General features: G+C 58.6%; 1 protein-coding gene across 1 annotated transcript; it reads left to right on the top strand.

The window, feature by feature from the left end:
- Window positions 1–4,745: 4,745 nt before the first annotated feature.
- SERINC2 (serine incorporator 2) lies at window positions 4,746–9,765 on the top strand. The gene is made up of 9 exons (XM_039728977.1): window positions 4,746–4,927; window positions 5,656–5,843; window positions 5,945–6,024; window positions 6,135–6,272; window positions 6,388–6,557; window positions 6,908–6,998; window positions 7,109–7,244; window positions 8,282–8,497; window positions 8,987–9,765. Exons 1-9 carry the CDS (start codon window positions 4,892–4,894, stop codon window positions 9,123–9,125), a joined length of 1,194 nt encoding a protein of 397 aa, XP_039584911.1. The 5' UTR covers window positions 4,746–4,891; the 3' UTR covers window positions 9,126–9,765.
- The last annotated feature ends 7,158 nt before the right edge of the window (window positions 9,766–16,923 follow it).

Genomic DNA, 16,923 nt, shown 5'->3' with positions numbered 1-16,923 from the left:
TGGTCAGGCAGAACATTTTGGCTTCTATCCAATTAGCTGCGCTTGAGTTTGAGGTGAAGTCCCTGAGGTCCTATGAGGTGGCTTTTTACCCTAATCGATGAGAGAAACTTCTGGGCTTCTTTCCTTTTTTTGGGGGACAAAGGACAGTTTTGTCACTTTGCCAACAGGGGCACATTCCTACAATTGTTGTTGTTGGGTTGGTGTTGTTGGGGTGGTCCTGTGGGTCAGTGCTGTTGGGGTGATGTTGGGTGGGTATTTTTGGGTTGTAGTTCTTGGGGTGACGTTGTTGGGCTGGTGTAGGTTGGTTGGTGTAGTTGGGCTGCTGTTGCTGGGGTGGTGTAGTTGGGGTGATTTAATTGGGGTGGTGCAGTTGGCTTGGTGGTGTTGGGGTGATGCTGGGTGGGTGTTTTTGAGCTGGTACTGGGGTGACATAGTGGGGTTGGTGTTCTTGGTGTTGTTGGTGTGGGCTGGTAGAGTTGGGCTGATGTTGGCTGGGTGTTTTTGGGTTGATGTTGGGCTGGTGGAGTTGGTTGGTTGTGTTGGGCTGGTGTTGGTGTAGTTGGGCTGTTGGGGTGGTAGAGCTGGGATGATGTAATTGGGCTGCTGTAGTTGGGCTGGTGGGGTGGGTTGGTGTTCTTGGGGTGATGTTGTGGTGGTGTTGGGTGGGTATTTTTGGGTTGTAGTTCTTGGGGTGACGTTGTTGGGCTGGTGTAGGTTGGTTGGTGTAGTTGGGCTCTTGGGGTGGGGTAGTTGGGATGGTGGGGTGGCTTGGTGGTTTGGGGTGATGTTGGGGTGCTGTTGTGGTGGTGGTGTTGGGATGATGTAATGGGGCTGCTGTAGTTGGGCTGGTGGGGTGGGTTGGGGTTCTTGGGGTGATGTTGGGGTGCTGTTGTGGTGGTGGTGTTGGGATGATGTAATGGGGCTGCTGTAGTTGGGCTGGTGGGGGGGGTTGGTGTTCTTGGGGTGATGTTGTGGTGGTGTTGGGTGGGTATTTTTGGGTTGTAGTTCTTGGGGTGACGTTGTTGGGCTGGTGTAGGTTGGTTGGTGTAGTTGGGCTCTTGGGGTGGTGTAGTTGGGATGGTGGTGTGGCTTGGTGGTTTGGGGTGATGTTGGGTGGGTATGTTTGAGTTGATATTGTTGGGGTGCTGTAGGTGGGTTGGTGTTGGGTTGGAGTTGTTGGGGTGATGGGCTGGTGTAGTTGGGCTGTTGTTTTTGGGATGGTGTGGTTGGGATGATGTAATTGGGGTGGTGTAATGTGGCTGGTAGTATGGGTCAGCGTTGGTGATGTTGAGTGGCTGGTTTTGGGTTGGTGGTGCTGGTTGTAGTTTGGTCAGTCGTGTTGGTGTAGTTGGGCTGTGGTTGGGTTGGTGTTGGGTTGCTGTAGTTGGGCTGGTGTAGCTGGGTTGCTGTAGTTGGGTTGGTGTTGGGTTGCTGTAGTTGGGCTGGTGTAGCTGGGTTGCTGTAGTTGATCTGGTGTTGGTGTAGTTGGGCTGTTGTTGTGTTGTTGGGATGATGTAATTGTGCTGGTGGTGTAGGTTGGTGTCATTGGTGTGGTGTTAGATGGGTAGTTTTGGATTGGTGTTGGGGTGGTGTTGTTGGGGTGGTGGGTTTGGTGTGATGTTGCTGGATGGTATTTTTGGGATGGTGGTGTTGGACTGGTATAGTTTGATCAGTTGTGTTGGGCTGGTGTTGGTGTAGTTCAGCTGGTAGAGTTTGGGTGCTGTTGTTGGGGTGAAATTATTGGGGTGCTGTTTTTGGGGTGCTGTTGCTGTATGGCTGTATTTGGGGAGCTGTTGCTGTATGGGTGTATTTGGGGTGCTGGTTTTGGGGTGTTGTTGTTGTATCTGGTTTTGGGGTGCTGTTGCTGTATGCATGTATTTGGGGTGCTGTTTTGGGGTGCTGTTGCTGTATGGGTATATTTGGGGTGTTGCTGTCTCTGTGTTGTTGTATCTGGTTTTGGGGTGCTGTTCCTGTATGCATGTATTTGGGGCGCTCTTTTGGGGTGCTGTTTCTGTATGGGTATATTTGGGGTGCTGGTGCTGTCTCTGTGTATTTGGGGTGCTGTTTTGGGGTGCTGTTGCTGTATGGGTATATTTGGGGTGCTGTTGCTGTCTCTGTGTATTTGGGGTGCTGGTTTTGGGGTGCTGTTGCTGTATGGGTATATTTGGGGTGCTGGTGCTGTCTCTGTGTATTTGGGGCCCATGTGGCGTTTCCTTTGTCCCGCTCTGGCCGCGCTCTCCCGGGCCCCGGGCAGCAGGGATGGGAGCAGCCCTGAGCTGCGAGTGCTGCTGAGGTGAGCTGCGCTCAAGGAGGAAGTCGACAGTGAAACCGGAGAGTTTAATCATCCACCAGCAGCTGAAAACCGACACTTCCTCATTAACCCCCGGCTCCCCTGCTGCTGCAGCCACTTCCCTCGCTGGCTTTTTCCATCCTGCTCTTTGTCTCTTCACCGTGTCCACATTTTGAGGCAACTTTTAAACCCTTTGGAAGGAGAATCAGAGTGCCCAGCACTGCTGAGAGTGTCTTCCTTGCTGTTAACCATTGTTTTTTTAAAGAAAAAGACTGAAATTAGGAATGCCCAGGCAGCTGGAGGGGTCAGTGAGTGGCACAAAGGGTTCCTCAGCTTCACTGTGAGGGAGCTTTCAGGGAATGATCCTAAAAGGGTATCCTAAGAGGAATCCACAGGATTCCTGTGCAACGGAGCAGAGCAGTGGGATGGAGATGCTATATCCCGTTACCCCAGCAGCTGCAGGAGGCTGTGAAACCTGAGATACAGCCAGGGAGTTTGGCTGTGTGAGAGTCATGTGCAAAACAAACCTCCAGGGATGCTGCGGGCTCCCAAAAACCTTGTGCCTGTTTGAGACAGTCCAGAGGAGCCCCCGGAGCTGCTGCAGGGCTGGAGCCCCTCTGGAGCCAGGCTGGGAGAGCTGGGGGTGCTCCCCTGGAGAGGAGAAGGCTCCAGGGAGAGCTCAGAGCCCTGGCAGGGCCTGAAGGGGCTCCAGGAGAGCTGCAGAGGGACTGGGGACAAGGATGGAGGGACAGGACACAGGCAATGGCTGCCACTGCCAGAGGGCAGCCATGGATGGGATCTTGGGAATTGGGAATTGTTCCCTGGCAGGGTGGGGAGGGGCTGGGCTGGAATTGCCAGAGCAGCTGTGGCTGCCCCTGGATCCCTGGCAGTGCCCAAGGCCAGGCTGGACACTGGGGCTGGGAGCACCTGGGACAGTGGGAGGTGTCCCTGCCATGGCAGGGTGGGATGGGATGATCTGAACCCCCAAATCCAAACCTTCCTAAGCAACACCAAACCTCATGATTTTCCTGCCCAGATCTGCTGATTTTGGGACTGGTGCTTTTTGTTTCAGTTGGCACTGAAAGAGAAGGAGCTGGAGGTGTGGACGGAGCACTGAGGGGCTTTGCTGCATCAGATGATGCAGTAATTCTGCATTTAAAGGGATTTTTGTTGTTCTGTATTTTTTTTTAATTTGAAGGGAAATACAGTCATGCTGGCGCATTTTAATGCACTCTGATGCACGTGGTGCATTTAATGAGGCTGAAATGAAGCAGTCTTTAATTGAAAGCCATTTTCTCATGCTGCCAAGTTGAAAACATGACATGATGCCTCTGAGCAGCTCCTGGAGGGGCAGGATGAGAGTTTCCATGGGATCCCTTGGGTCTCTCACCCACCCTAGCTCCTGTGGGTGCCATCAGCTCAACAAAGCTGTTCATGGGGCAGGGATGTGGGGCTGACATGGGATAAGAGGAATAAGTCAGGAAGGAGGGGATTTTTCACAAATAATGGTGTGCTTATGCTTAAAAAATATTCAAAGCCACCTTTGATGATTTGGGGGCATCAAAGTGGTCGCATCTGCTGAGGGAGCCACACACAGCAGCTCCACACCTGGTTTTGTTTTCTGCCATGTCCATTTTTTACGCTGATTCCAACAATGAGAAATGTATATTTGAGTCAATACTGAGCCATCTTTAATTAACACTGAGCTCAGGCCCTGATTTGGAAACACGTGGCCATAATAAACACACAACTCATGCACATCCCTCAACAGCAGGAGAGAGCAGAGCCCTTCCCCTGCCTGCTGTGCTGAAGTCCAGGAGGGGAGGAGCTGTTCCAAGGTTTATTCTACACTGTCCCTGCGCAGGAAACTCCCACCAATGCTTTGCTGTCAGTGAATTTGGGTTTTCTCAGCCAGGATTTCCCTGCTCTGGCACAGCAGTGGGAGTCTCTGCAATGGGGTGCACCTGGCAGCACTGCCTGTGCTGGATTTGGGATTCCAGAACCCACTGGGGATTCTGGGCCTCAGTTTCCCCACCTGTCAAGTGGCCTTTGCAGAGGGGAAGGATGGCAGGATGAGTTGCTTCCCCCATGGTGCTGATATCAATATCTTCCCATCCTGGACTGGACTGAAAGGGCAGCCTGAAATTGTCTTGGAAACCTCATTTTTGTACAAAAAGGAGGCTCCTACAAGGCAGGGATTGCTTTGACCATGTCCTTGCATGGAGCAAAAAACATGAGGGTGTCTCCAGACTCTGAGTGTCATTTTCCACTGGCTGTTCCTGCAGCTCTTTTGGTTTTCAGCAGCATTTTTGGGGAATTTGGTGCCATTTCCATGAGGTCCTGCGGGCTGTGGGTTGTGGTGCAAGTCGCTCTAGGCAGCAGTGTGGATTCCCAGGCTGATCTCCTTAAGGATCGAGCTGGGCACACATTTTGGGGCCAGTTTCTCCCCCTCTTCACGGGCTGCTCTCCTTGCAGGTGTCGTGTCTCTGTGGCTCTGCCCCGTGCCTGCTCTGCGGCTGCTGCCCCTCGGCCAAGAACTCCACCATCTCCCGCCTCCTCTTCACCTTCTTCCTCTTCCTCGGCACCCTCGTGTCCATCATCATGATAATCCCGGGCGTGGAGAAGGAGTTGCACAAGGTAAAGAACTCCTGGAGGTCGCTGGGAAGAAACAACCCAGCTTGTGGGGGGGACTTGGGGCTGAATCAAAAAAAGTGAATTTTTGGGTCATGATGTGCTTCTGTTCCTCTTTTTTCTGAGCATCTCACTGGGAGCTGGCATTATTAGCCCTGGTTTTCCACCAAGGGGAAAACTCAGTGGGATCATTTAATGCAATTTTTAGTCTTCCCAGATGTCTCCCAGGAAAGTTTCCCACATCCTGTTTTCTGGGGTTCAACTGTGACTTGCAAGTCAGGGAGGTGGAAGGAGCAGAGGTCTGCCAGCAGAGCTGGGCTTTAGGGAAAAGCTGTTTTCATGCCAGCTTTGCACTGACCAGTGGGTGGCTTTATCTGTGTCACCTCAGGCCAGTAGCATTGGAGCAGTCATGGTCTGGCCCATCCTTGGTGGCACCAGGGCTCGTGGTGGGTGTGGAGTCATAGAATGGTTTGGGTTGAAAGGAATCTCAAAGCTCATCTCTTTCCACCCCCTGCCATGGGCAGGGACACCCTCCACTGTCCCAGGCTGCTCCAAGTCCCATCCAGCCTGGCCTGGGACACTTCCAGAGGTCCAGGTCAGCCACAGCTGAGGCTGCTTCACAATGGAGAAGCTGAACTTTGATCCAACCAGTGGATCTCCAATGCAGACCTTCCCACAAGCATCAATCCCTGTAGGACGTGCTGAGGTGACGCTCACACTCCCATCACTTTCAGCTCCCCGGTTTCTGTGAAGGCAGTGGGTCGGTGCTGGGGGTCCAGACCAACGTGGACTGCAGCAGCTTCCTGGGCCACAAGGCCGTGTATCGCATGGGCTTCGCCATGGCCGCCTTCTTCTTCCTCTTCGCCGTGCTCATGGTGTGCGTGCGCAGCAGCAAGGACCCGCGGGCCGCCCTGCAGAACGGGTGCGTGTGGCCCCACGGCCCCTGGGTGCTGGGGTGGGCACGGGCAGGACCCCCATCCCTGTCCCCCAGCTGCACACCGTGCCTCCTCTCTCCTCCCACAGCTTCTGGTTCCTCAAGTTCCTGGTGCTGGTGGGGATCACGGTGGGAGCCTTCTACATCCCCGACGGCACCTTCACCTCAGGTGAGGAGCTGCCCGTGCCCTCCCGGCACCTCTGCGCGGGATCAAAGCCAGGGCTGTGCCCCCGAGTCTCACTTGCCCTGTTCTCAGCTGGTTTTTCTCCTCCCCTCAAGTCTGGTTTTACTTTGGTGTGGTCGGCTCCTTCCTGTTCATCCTCATCCAGCTCGTGCTGCTCATCGACTTGGCGCACTCCTGGAGCCAGCGCTGGCTGCGCAACGCGGACCAGGGCAGCGCCAAGGGCTGGTATGCAGGTGGGTGTGCTGGCACCTCCCGTGATTTTGGGGCTCAGCTCATCCCAGGGCCGGGTCAGGCTGAGCTGGCCGGCACTGGGGGCTCTGCTCCAGCCTCTTTGGTGTCCTCCCCCAGCCCTCTGCACCGTCACCTTCATCTTCTATGCCGCCTCCATCGCGGCCATCGTGCTGCTCTACGTCTACTACACCAAGCCCCAGGGCTGCACGGAGGGCAAGGCCTTCATCAGCATCAACCTCATCCTCTGCCTCATCGTCTCGGTTGTGTCCATCCTGCCCAAGATCCAGGTGAGGCAGTGGGGAGCACCCCACAGCCAGGGCTGTGTCACCCCGGGGTACAGGAGCACCCAGGGCTGTGTCACCCCGAGGTACAGGAGCACCCAGGGCTGTGTCACTCCGGGGTACAGGAGAAGCTGGGGCTGTGTCACCCTGGGGTACAGGAGCACCCAGGCCTGTGTCACCCCGGGATACAGGAGCACCCAGGGCTGTGCCACCCCGGGGTACAGGAGCACCCAGGGCTGTGTCACCCCGGGGTACAGGAGCACCCAGGGCTGTGCCACCCCGGGGTACAGGAGCACCCAGGGCTGTGTCACCCCGGGGTACAGGAGCACCCCCAGCACGCACTGTTGTGTTTGCAGGAGGCTCAGCCACACTCGGGGCTGCTGCAGGCATCTCTCATCACCCTCTACACCATCTACGTCACCTGGGCCGCCCTGGCCAACGTGCCGAGTAAGCCAGACACCGCCTGGGCTTTGGGGAGGGATGGCTGGGGCAGGAGCACTCACTGCAGTGGGTGTCTGTCCCTGTGTCCCCGGGGGCTCACCCGTGTGTCCCCCCAGGCCAGCGCTGTAACCCCACGCTGCTGGTGAGGAACAGCACTGGCTCAGCCACGGCCACCGAGCCACTGACGACCTGGTGGGACGCCCCGAGCATCGTGGGGCTGGTGATCTTCATCCTCTGCACCCTCTTCATCAGGTGAGCACTCCCTGGGGACGGGGCTGTGCCCTGGCGTGTGCAGCCAGCAGCACGCACAGGGGGCACAGCCTGCAGGACAGATGGCCGAGGGCTGGGCAGGGCTGGCAGGGCCACAGGCACCCAGGCCTTTGTGCCCTGGGCTCGGGCAGCGCCTCTGGAGGCCCCACAGCAGGAACTTTCCTGGCAGGGGCTGCAGGTTTATGGCATTTGTCCTTGCTGCCCCTCACATCCCCCTGCCCCACAGAGAGCCCCGAGCCAGAGCCCCAGCCCTGAGTCCCAGCCCCGAGCACAGAGCCATGGGAGGGGCTGCTGGAGGGGAGGTCACACCTTGGTCCAGGGGTTTTGTCACCACAGGCTCTTTGTCCAGCCATCCCTGTCCCCAGGGACACAGGCCTGACTACAGCCACAGTTTTAGGGTTTCCCCACAGCCCCAAATTGCTCTGCCTGTCCTGGGGATGGCCCCAAGGACAGAACCCCTGCCGTGGGGTGGCCTTATCAGAGCGGATCATTGGATGGCCTCCCTTGACCTGCAGGCAGAGCTTTGCCTGACCAGCCCAGGACACCTCTCACCTTCTGCAGCATTCACATTTGCTGCCTCGTGTTCCCCCCGGTGCCCAGCAGCACCCCCAGGGCCTTTCCCAGAGCTCTTTTCCAGCTGAGTGGCTCCCATTCCACATTGGAGCCTGGGGTTGTTCTACCCAGGGGCAAAACCCTGCTCTTCATTCTCTCTGTTGATCTGGACGAGGTTCCAGTCAGCCTTCAGTGCCTGAAGGGGTTCTGAGAGAGCTGGGGAAGGGCTTTGGACCAGGGTGACAGATTTTGGGGTTTCCCCACAACCTGCCTACCCCAAACTGCCCCGAGCCGTACCTAAAGGGGCTCCAGGAGAGCTGCAGAGCTGGTTAAGGGCCACAGTCACCGTTTTTAGGGTTTCCCCACAGCCTACATCCCCCAAACTGCCCCGGGGACGGCCCCAAGGACAAAAGCCCGCAATGGGGCAGTGCCCAGTGGTGCTGATCCCGCTGCCCCTGTGCCCGCAGCCTCCGCTCCTCGGACCACCCGCAGGTGAACAAGCTGATGCTGACGGAGGAGAGCGGGGCCGGGGCCGGGGCCGGGCCGGGCGGGGCGGAGGAGGGCGGGCTGCGCCGCGCCTACGACAACGAGCAGGACGGCGTGTCCTACAGCTACACCTTCTTCCACCTCTGCCTCCTCCTCGCCGCTCTCTACATCATGATGACCCTCACCAACTGGTACAGGTGAGAGCTGCCGTGGACACCCAGGGCTGTGCCCGTTCCTGCAGCTCCCCTCCTCCCGGGGTGCTGGTGCTGGGCACAGCTGAGGTGCGTGAGGCTGCTGGACCGGCTCCCTTAGCGACCTTAATTACGTTTAGGGCTTGTCAGCATCCTCTGCTGCAGCCCGGGATCCCTTGGGAGGAGGGGGAGCAGGGACCAAGGCTGAGGCTGCAGCAGTGGGGTCACACCCAGGAGTGGTCACAGCAGTGGGGTCACACCCAGGAGTGGTCACAGCAGTGGGGTCACAGCCCCAGGGTGGTTGCAGCAGTGGGGTCACACCCAGGAGTGGTCACAGCAGTGGGGTTACTCTAAGGGATGGCTGCAGTGTTGGGGTCACACCCGGGGTGGCAGCAGCCACCGGGAACCCCCATGTCCCCTGGGGGCACCCCTCCCTCCCGGGGCACCGGCAGGGTGTCACAGCGATGGATGCCACCCTCCTGTTGGCTGTTTCAGGCCGGATGAGAGCTTGCAGGTGCTGAGCAGCCCCTGGACGGCTGTGTGGGTGAAGATCTGCTCCAGCTGGGCTGGGCTCCTGCTCTACCTCTGGACCTTGGTGGCTCCGCTGCTGCTGCCGGACCGGGACTTCAGCTGAGGTGGCCCTGGACGTGCTGAGGTGGCCCTGGACGTGCTGCTGCCATCGTGGCTTTGTCCCTCGAGGCTGGGGACAGCCCCAGCTCTGCCTCAGCCTCAGTTCTGCACGCAGGAGCTGCTGTGCTGGGTTGTGCCTTCTTGCAGCTCCTTTGTTTTAATTTGAAAGGGATGAAGTGCCAAGCAGAGCAAATTAAGGGCTGAGAGAGACCTGAGGGTGGTTTTAAAGCTCTCATCATCTCCGTGTTTGTGTAGTGCCTTTGGCAGTGCCTCCAGACCCTTCTGCCCAGCAGACACCACTGCCTTGCCCAGGGAGGGTTTGGTTCTCACCAGCTGCTGGTGCCCTGTGAGGGATGGGTCCCTGTTGGTGCCTTTTGGGGTCTCTGGGGTCTGGCTGGGTACCAGAACCCAGGTGTTGTGTCCCCAAACAGCCTGGAGGGAAACAAATGCTCTGGCTGGGGGCAGAGGTCCTGCTGCATGCCAGCCTGGGTGGTGGCCCCAGCTCCTCGGGGCTGTCCCAGCAGGAGCACAGCTCCCTGTCCTCTCTGGGGCACAGGTCAGGTGTCCCACAGGCTGCGCGGCCTGGCCCCAGCTCTTTGCCTCGTTAATAAAGTCTCGTTTGGAATAAACACGTTTTATTTGGATTTGGCTGTTTGGAGTCTTTCCTGGTGGGTGGGTGCCCAACAGGAGGAGGGAGTGGGGTATTTTAAACTGACCCCATGCCGGGGGCACAGCTGGCTGCCCGAGGCTGGCAGGCAGGGCTGGCATCGCTTTGGGCATGGAAACTCAGAGCCCTGGATGCCACTGCCAGCCCGTGACACCCCGAGAGCCGCGGTGGCGGTGAGCAAAGGGGGTGCACAGCGCGGGGTGCACAGCGCGGGGTGCAGACCATGCCCAGGAGCGCTCGGGGATGGGGTGAGCTCTGTGTGGGCCACGCACGGTGCTGGGGCACAGAGCAGGGGGTGGCCCCGGTGGGGGCTCTCCCTGGCAGGAGGTGCCGGCGCTGGTGCGGGTGAGAGCGCCCTTTATTCCCAGTCCCCTTCCCGTTCCCGTTCCCGTTCCCGTGCGGGGCGGCTCCAGCCGCGCGATGGCGCTGCGAGCCCGCGGAGCGACAGCGACACCGAGCCGGCACCAGGGACCCCATCCTGCACCCAGGGACCCCATCCTGCACCCAGGGACACCATCCTGCTCCCTGAGATCCCATCCTGCTCCCTGTGATCCCATTCCGCACCCAGGGATCCCATCCTGCACCCAGGGACACCATCCTGCTCCCTGTGACCCCATCCTGCTCCCTGTGACCCCATCCTGCACCCAGGGATCCCATCTTGCTCTCTGCAACCCTTATCTCACACCCCACCCTCTGCACCCTACACGCTGTACCCCTGTGCCCCAGGGACACCATCCTGCTCCCTGAGATCCCATCCTGCTCCCTGTGATCCCATCCTGCACCCAGGGATCCCATCCTGCACCAGCGACCCCCATCCTGCACCCAGGGACCCCATCCTGCTCCCTGTGACCCTCGGTCTGCACCCAGTGATCCCATCCTGCTCCCTGTAACCCTTATCCCACACTCCACCCTCTGCACCCTCTGTGCTCCTGCAGCCTACACCCCTATATCCCTTCACCCTGCACCCCTGTGTCCCTGCACTCCTGTGTCCCTTCACCCTTCACCCAAACTCCTGCATCCCTTCACCCTGCACCCCTGTGTCCCTTCACCCTGCATCCCGCAGGGAAGGTTCTGGCAGGGATGGGATTGCCAGATTTATTTCCCCGTCATGTCTCCCTCCATCATTTCTTTCCAGGAGAATGTTCTTTGCTCCCCGTTTCCTTCAGGAACCCCCTGGCAGCTCCCCCAAGGGAGCTCTGTGCTATATCCCTTCACCCTCCACCCCTGTGTCCCTGCACTCCTGTGTCCCTTCACCCTTCACCCAACCTCCTGCATCCCTTCACCCTGCACCCCTGTGTCCCTTCACCCTGCATCCCGCAGGGAAGGTTCTGGCAGGGATGGGATTGCCAGATTTATTTCCCCGTCATGTCTCCCTCCATCATTTCTTTCCAGGAGAATGTTCTTTGCTCCTCGTTTCCTTCAGGAACCCCCTGGCAGCTCCCCCCAATGCCAAGCTCTGTGCACCCCCAAACGAGCCAGGAAAGCGAGGCGGGCACGGGGGGTGACCCTGGCTGTGCTGCCTGTGGCTTCCCTGGGTTTGGGATTCCAGCAGAGCAGCGCCCCAAGGGCAGGTTGTTCCCGGTGCCATCTGGCCCATCCCTCTGGATTTATCTGCCCACACTGATCCCGAGCTGTGCAAGGCACCCCGAGGAGCTCCAGCCACGGGGAAGCCTGGCTGCTTTTGCCTTCCTGCCTGTCTTTTGGGAAAAAAAAAAAAAAGGATTGATGGCACAAAATCCCCCAGAACTAAGCATGATGTGAGTGGGACTCACGGGCAGTCTGAGCCCCATTTCCCCTCTCTGGGGATGTTCTGAACTCTCCACAGAGCTGTGGCTGTTCTGCATTTGCTTCTCAGCAAGTACAATCCGTACCTGAGCCCAAACACCGTGTTCTGCAGGGGAGGAGGGAGGGAAGCAGCTCCCGGCCCGCTGGGCAGCACCGCTGAGCTCAGCCTGTCACGGCAGAGGCTGCGGGAGTGTCCCATGTCCCCTGGAGGTGGCACCCCAGCCCACGGTGCCCAGAGCTGCCCCTGGGGTTCCCCAGCCGGGGCTGGTGGAAAAGGGAAGAGCCACGAGAGATCAGGGAGAGGGCAACGGGCACAGAGCCACGAGGGACTAAAAACTGTCTCTATCTGGTGACTGTCACCTCCAAAGGAGAAAGTCCCCACAAGCAGCAGCAGCTGCACTTCTGGGAGAGCTGGGGGTGTTCCCCTGAGAGGAGAAGGCTCCAGGGAGAGCTCAGAGCCCTGGCAGGGCCTGAAGGGGCTCCAGGAGAGCTGCAGAGGGACTGGGGACAAGGATGGAGGGACAGGACACAGGCAATGGCTGCCACTGCCAGAGGGCAGCCATGGATGGGATCTTGGGAATTGGGAATTGTTCCCTGGCAGGGTGGGGAGGGGCTGGGCTGGAATTGCCAGAGCAGCTGTGGCTGCCCCTGGATCCCTGGCAGTGCCCAAGGCCAGGCTGGACACTGGGGCTGGGAGCACCTGGGACAGTGGGAGGTGTCCCTGCCATGGCAAGGAGTAAAACTGGGTGAGCTTTAAGATCCCTTCCAACCCCTTCTATTTCCATGATAATTTTCCGGGTGAATAATTCATCAGCGAACATCTGCCACCTCCAGCTCAGCAGAAAACACCTCCCTGGGCTGGGTTCCCTCCCTCCCCGCCTGTCCCTGTCCCTGCCCCGAGTCACAGCTCCAGCCTGGAGGTGGGATCAGACCCGGGACACCCCCATTATCTCCCCAGGTGGTTTTAATTGCTCTAATTACTCTCCCTGGGGGCCACCCCAGAGGGATGGATGGGGCGGCTCAGGGTGACATTGGGGATCCCAGGAAAAGCCATTCAGCAGTCACAAGAGCTGGCTGTGACCACTCCGTTCCCAAATTAAACTGGATTTAACCCCACGGCTGCGCACAGGACCCTCCTGGGGTCACCGAGCGTTTGGGACCATGAGAAGGGAGGACCCCTCAGTGCCACCCAGGTCGGGGTGGTGGGGACAGAGGTGCCACCCTGGCTCCGGCGATCCCGGTGCTTCCAGGGGCTCCTCAGCATCTTTTTATTCCCTTTAATGCATGGCCTCCCTTGTTTTTTATTTTATTCCTGGGATTAACACATCGGGCAGCAGCCGGACTGGCTCCTGCTCAAAAGAGGAGGAGAAAGCGTTTACATAATTCATTTAAATGAGGCACCCGAGGAAACCCAAATTGGACTTGCAGCATGTTTACAGAGCCACGCAGAGCTCCGCCATCCGCATCTGGAGCCGTTAATGCCTCCCAGACGGAGCACAGGGCATGGATAATTAATTAATTGTGGAGCAGAGCCCTTGCCCAGCCCCCAAAGAGAGCGCTGGGGCCGCAGGCAGCGACGCCCGGCGCTGCTCCCCGGGGGCGCGGATTTATTTCCCGGGGCTTTTCTCCTTCCCAAAATGTTCCTGGAGGTGCTGGGGGTGGTGGGGTAGAAGCCACGGGAGGAACGAGGCGAGCTGGGCTGGAAAATCCCTGCCCGGAGGGGATTGAGGGGAGGAGGAGCCGGCGGGGGCTCCTGGGGGTGATGATGGCAGTGCCAGGGCTGAGCCCTGCCCTGGGGAGGGGACACGGGGAGGGGACACGGGGACCCCTCGGAGGGGACAACCCCCCTGCAGCGGGGAGCAAAGGGCGCTCCCCCACTCAGCCCCCAACATCCCTGTTCTGTAGGATCACGCAGCCCCTGCTCCAAGCGGTGGGGTCCTTTGAGACCTCGGGGGTGCCCCGGGACCCTGCCCCGCTCTCTGCCCCTCCTGCCCTCGGGAATGTCTCCCTGGGGATCGCTCAGGGGCTGGAATCGCTCCCTGGGGCGCTCCAGCTGCAGCACCCGGAGGCAGCTCCCACCCCAAACCCGGCCCTGATGCCGGGGGGGCTTTGGGGGTGCTGAGAAGAACCCCCGGCCCTGCACAGGGACACGGGGACACCTCAACCTTCATTTGCAGCCCCCTGCAGCTGGGATTGACGCCCCAGCCCTCCCACTGCTCTCGGAGCTGCTGTCTCTACCTTCAGCATCACTTTGAAGAGCAAAGGAGGGATGGGAAGGAAGACAGGGAGAAAAAAAAAAAAAAAAGAAAAAATATTTGAAAACCTCCAGCTTGAACCCTGCTGCTGGAGAAACATCTGTATCTATAAATATCTGTGCTGGGAGTGGGAACAGGCTGTATCTGTATGTGCAGCAGCTCCCGAGGCGGCAGCAGCAGCCTCGCCCCAGCTAACCCCGCTCCAGCTCCGGCACACGCTCCCGAACACGCTCCGGGCTCCGCAGCCTGCCGCGAGATTTTGGGGACAAACCCCCAGCCTGGTCTCTAATCAAACAGGAATAAAGCAGGGCTGTGCGAGGGGGAGCCGCTGCCCGGGGGTCACTGGGGCTCTGGGGGACAGCGGGGCTGTCCTTGCTGGGACACGATGTCCTGCTGCTGTCCCCACCCCGCTGTCACTCCGATGTCCTGCTGCTGTCCCCACCCCACTGTCACTCTGGCAGTGACCTTGTTCACCCCTCCAGACTGCATTGTTTGTGCTCAGAGAAACCTGGATCGGTCTCAAATCCCAAACCCATTTCCCAATCTCAAATCCCAATCCCATTTCCCAATCCCGTATCCCAATCCCATATCCCAATCCCGAATCCCAATCCCATATCCCAATCCCATATCCCAGTCCCTTATCCTAACCCCTAATCCAATCCCATATCCCAGCCCCATATCCCAATCCCATATCCCAACCCCATATCCCAGTCCCTTATCCCAATCCTGCATCCCAATCCCATATCCCAACCCCATATCCCAATCCCATATCACGTTTCGGGATAGCAGGGACACACCAGGCACCCCACAGCTCCTCAGCACACGGGGTCCCCCCCACTGCTCTGTCCCCTGAGGGGAATCCCATCCTCTCCCTTCATTCCCAGGCTTTCCGAGAGTTTTCAGGACTCTCCCGTGCCTCCCCCAGGTAAATCCCGCAGTCCCGGGGCTGTTCTGGGGCACTCCGCTGTGGGGGGCCCTGCCTGGCTGCTCTCTGGGGCTGTTTCTCCATCCCACACCTCAGAGCTGTTGTGTTTCTGATCCCAACACATCCATTGTCACTTTCCCTCGGATCAGGGCTGTAAATCCTCCAGATTTCCCTCATTTGGCCCCAGGAAGGAGCCCTGGAACCCCCCAGCTCTGAAGATCCCTGAGGGCTGAGCAAGGATTGGAAACCTTTTCCTGACAGACCTCTGCTTCTTTCCACTGGATCAAATTTTCCCCATTTTTTCTGGCCTTCCTCCTCCCAAAATCCTTCCCCGTGCTTCCCATGGCGGGGCCTGTAGGGTGATTTTATTCCCATTACAGGGATCCTACAGCTCCAACAGCAGAATCCTGGGACACATCATTGTCCCAGCTTTGCAAGGACTCATCCCTGATCCCAGAGATCCCCATGCCAGGAGCATCCTCCCCTTGGCATGTAGGGCCCGGGCAGGTGGGAAACCCTTGGGATCACACAGAAACCCTTGGGATCACATGGAAGCCCTTGGGATCACATGTAGGGCCCGGGCAGGTGGGAAACCCTTGGGATCACACAGCCAAAGGGAAACTCTTGGGATCACACATAGGGCCCAGGAAGGTGGGAAATGCTTGGGATCACAGGTAGGGCCTGGGCAGGTGGGAAACCCTTGGGATCACACAGAAACCCTTGGGATCACATGGAAGCCCTTGGGATCACATGTAGGGCCCGGGCAGGTGGGAAACCCTTGGGATCACATGGAAACCCTTGGGATCACATGGAAACCCTTGGGATCACACAGAAACCCTTGGGATCATGTGTAGGGCCCAGGCAGGGGGAAACCCTTGGGATCAGCCCCACAGGGGGTGCTTTGGGAAGCACAGGCTGCCCTCACGTCCCCTCCTCTGCGGGTCCCCTCCGCAGTGCCAGAGCTGCGTTGTTTTTCCCTTTCCCCCCTTTTTTTCTCCTCCCCATTTCCCTGTAACAACCAGGGCTTTTCAGGAGCCGCCTCCCTCCCCCCTTTCCTCCCTGACTCATTCCCGCTGTCCTTCCAGCGGGATGTGCCGGTCCCCACGTCCCGCAGGAGCGGCAATCCCGGGGCTGGGGACAGCACGGGACTGAATGCAGCACAGTGAACATTTCCTTCCCTTTGTGCCAATTCCAGCAGGGAATTCCAGTGCCAGGCACAAACAGCTCATCTCCAAGGGGCTGAGGCAGAAATTCCCCGTGCCGGCTGTGGGGTTTCATGGGGTGCTGTGGATGGACTGGATGAGCTTTTCCAGGCGAAGGGATTCTGTGATGGAGATGTGGCAGGGAGGAGAGGCTGCTCCAGCACCACCCTGAGCTGTCCCTGTTGGTGTCCGGGGAGGGGACAGGGTGGGCTCACCCAGGTCCCACTGTCCCTGCTGGGCTGGAAAGAGGGATTGGTTCCTGCAGGGATGGAGATGGCTCTGTGAGCCCTGGGGCTTGTCCCCAAATGGCAGCAGTGTTGTCACACGGCAGCCACCTGTGCCAGCCTTTTGCCATCCCTCTCAGTGACCTGCAAAGCTCCTGGTGGCTGCCAGTCCTGTCCTTGTCCCCAGAGCCCTCTGGGGACAGTTGTACTCCAGAGCAACAGTGGGGAATGAAAGCCCCCAGCCCCTTCCATCCACTCCCCTTCCCATCCATGTCCCTTTGGCTAAAAGGACACAGTGACCCACAAATCCAGTCACTGACCCCTCCCCAAGCCTCACACCCCAGCCTCACCCCAAATCCCAGCACACCTCCACCAGCCCAGCCCCGTTAAGGGGTGTCTGTACCCCATTAAAGGGAGTTCAAGAGCCCAGAGATGTGGCCACTGCCACAGAGGAACCCAGCCGGTGACAGGCTGGCATTTGTGGCACCCAAAGCCACCCTGGACACCCCTCACTGTGGTGTGGCTCACCCTGGAGGGGGGGAATGCACTGAACCCTTCACTGCACGTGTGGGGCCATCGCTGCAAAGGGCTTCAGTTCCATCCCAGCCCCTGAATCAGAGAAAAATAGAACGAAAAAGTCATAGAATCAATCACAAAATCACAGAATCACTGTCACAGGAGGGTTTGGGCAGCTCCGAGGCAGGGACATTTCCCAGTGCAAAGCAGTGACCCTCGATGTGCAGA

Source organism: Passer montanus, unplaced genomic scaffold (genome assembly GCF_014805655.1).
Source record: "Passer montanus isolate IOZ18808 unplaced genomic scaffold, ASM1480565v1 scaffold68, whole genome shotgun sequence".
Lineage (NCBI taxonomy): Eukaryota > Metazoa > Chordata > Aves > Passeriformes > Passeridae > Passer > Passer montanus.
The sequence above is the reverse complement of the archived record's forward strand: the minus strand, read 5'-3'. Positions and strand labels throughout refer to the sequence as shown.

Excerpts from the sequence above, each read along its gene's own strand:
- SERINC2 (XM_039728977.1), top strand. The coding sequence starts at position 4,892 with ATGATAATCCCGGGCGTGGAGAAGGAGTTGCACAAG. Across the intron at positions 6,999-7,108 it reads CGCCCTGGCCAACGTGCCGA|GCCAGCGCTGTAACCCCACG; the intron begins GTAAGCCAGACA and ends GTGTCCCCCCAG. Across the intron at positions 8,498-8,986 it reads ACCCTCACCAACTGGTACAG|GCCGGATGAGAGCTTGCAGG; the intron begins GTGAGAGCTGCC and ends TGGCTGTTTCAG.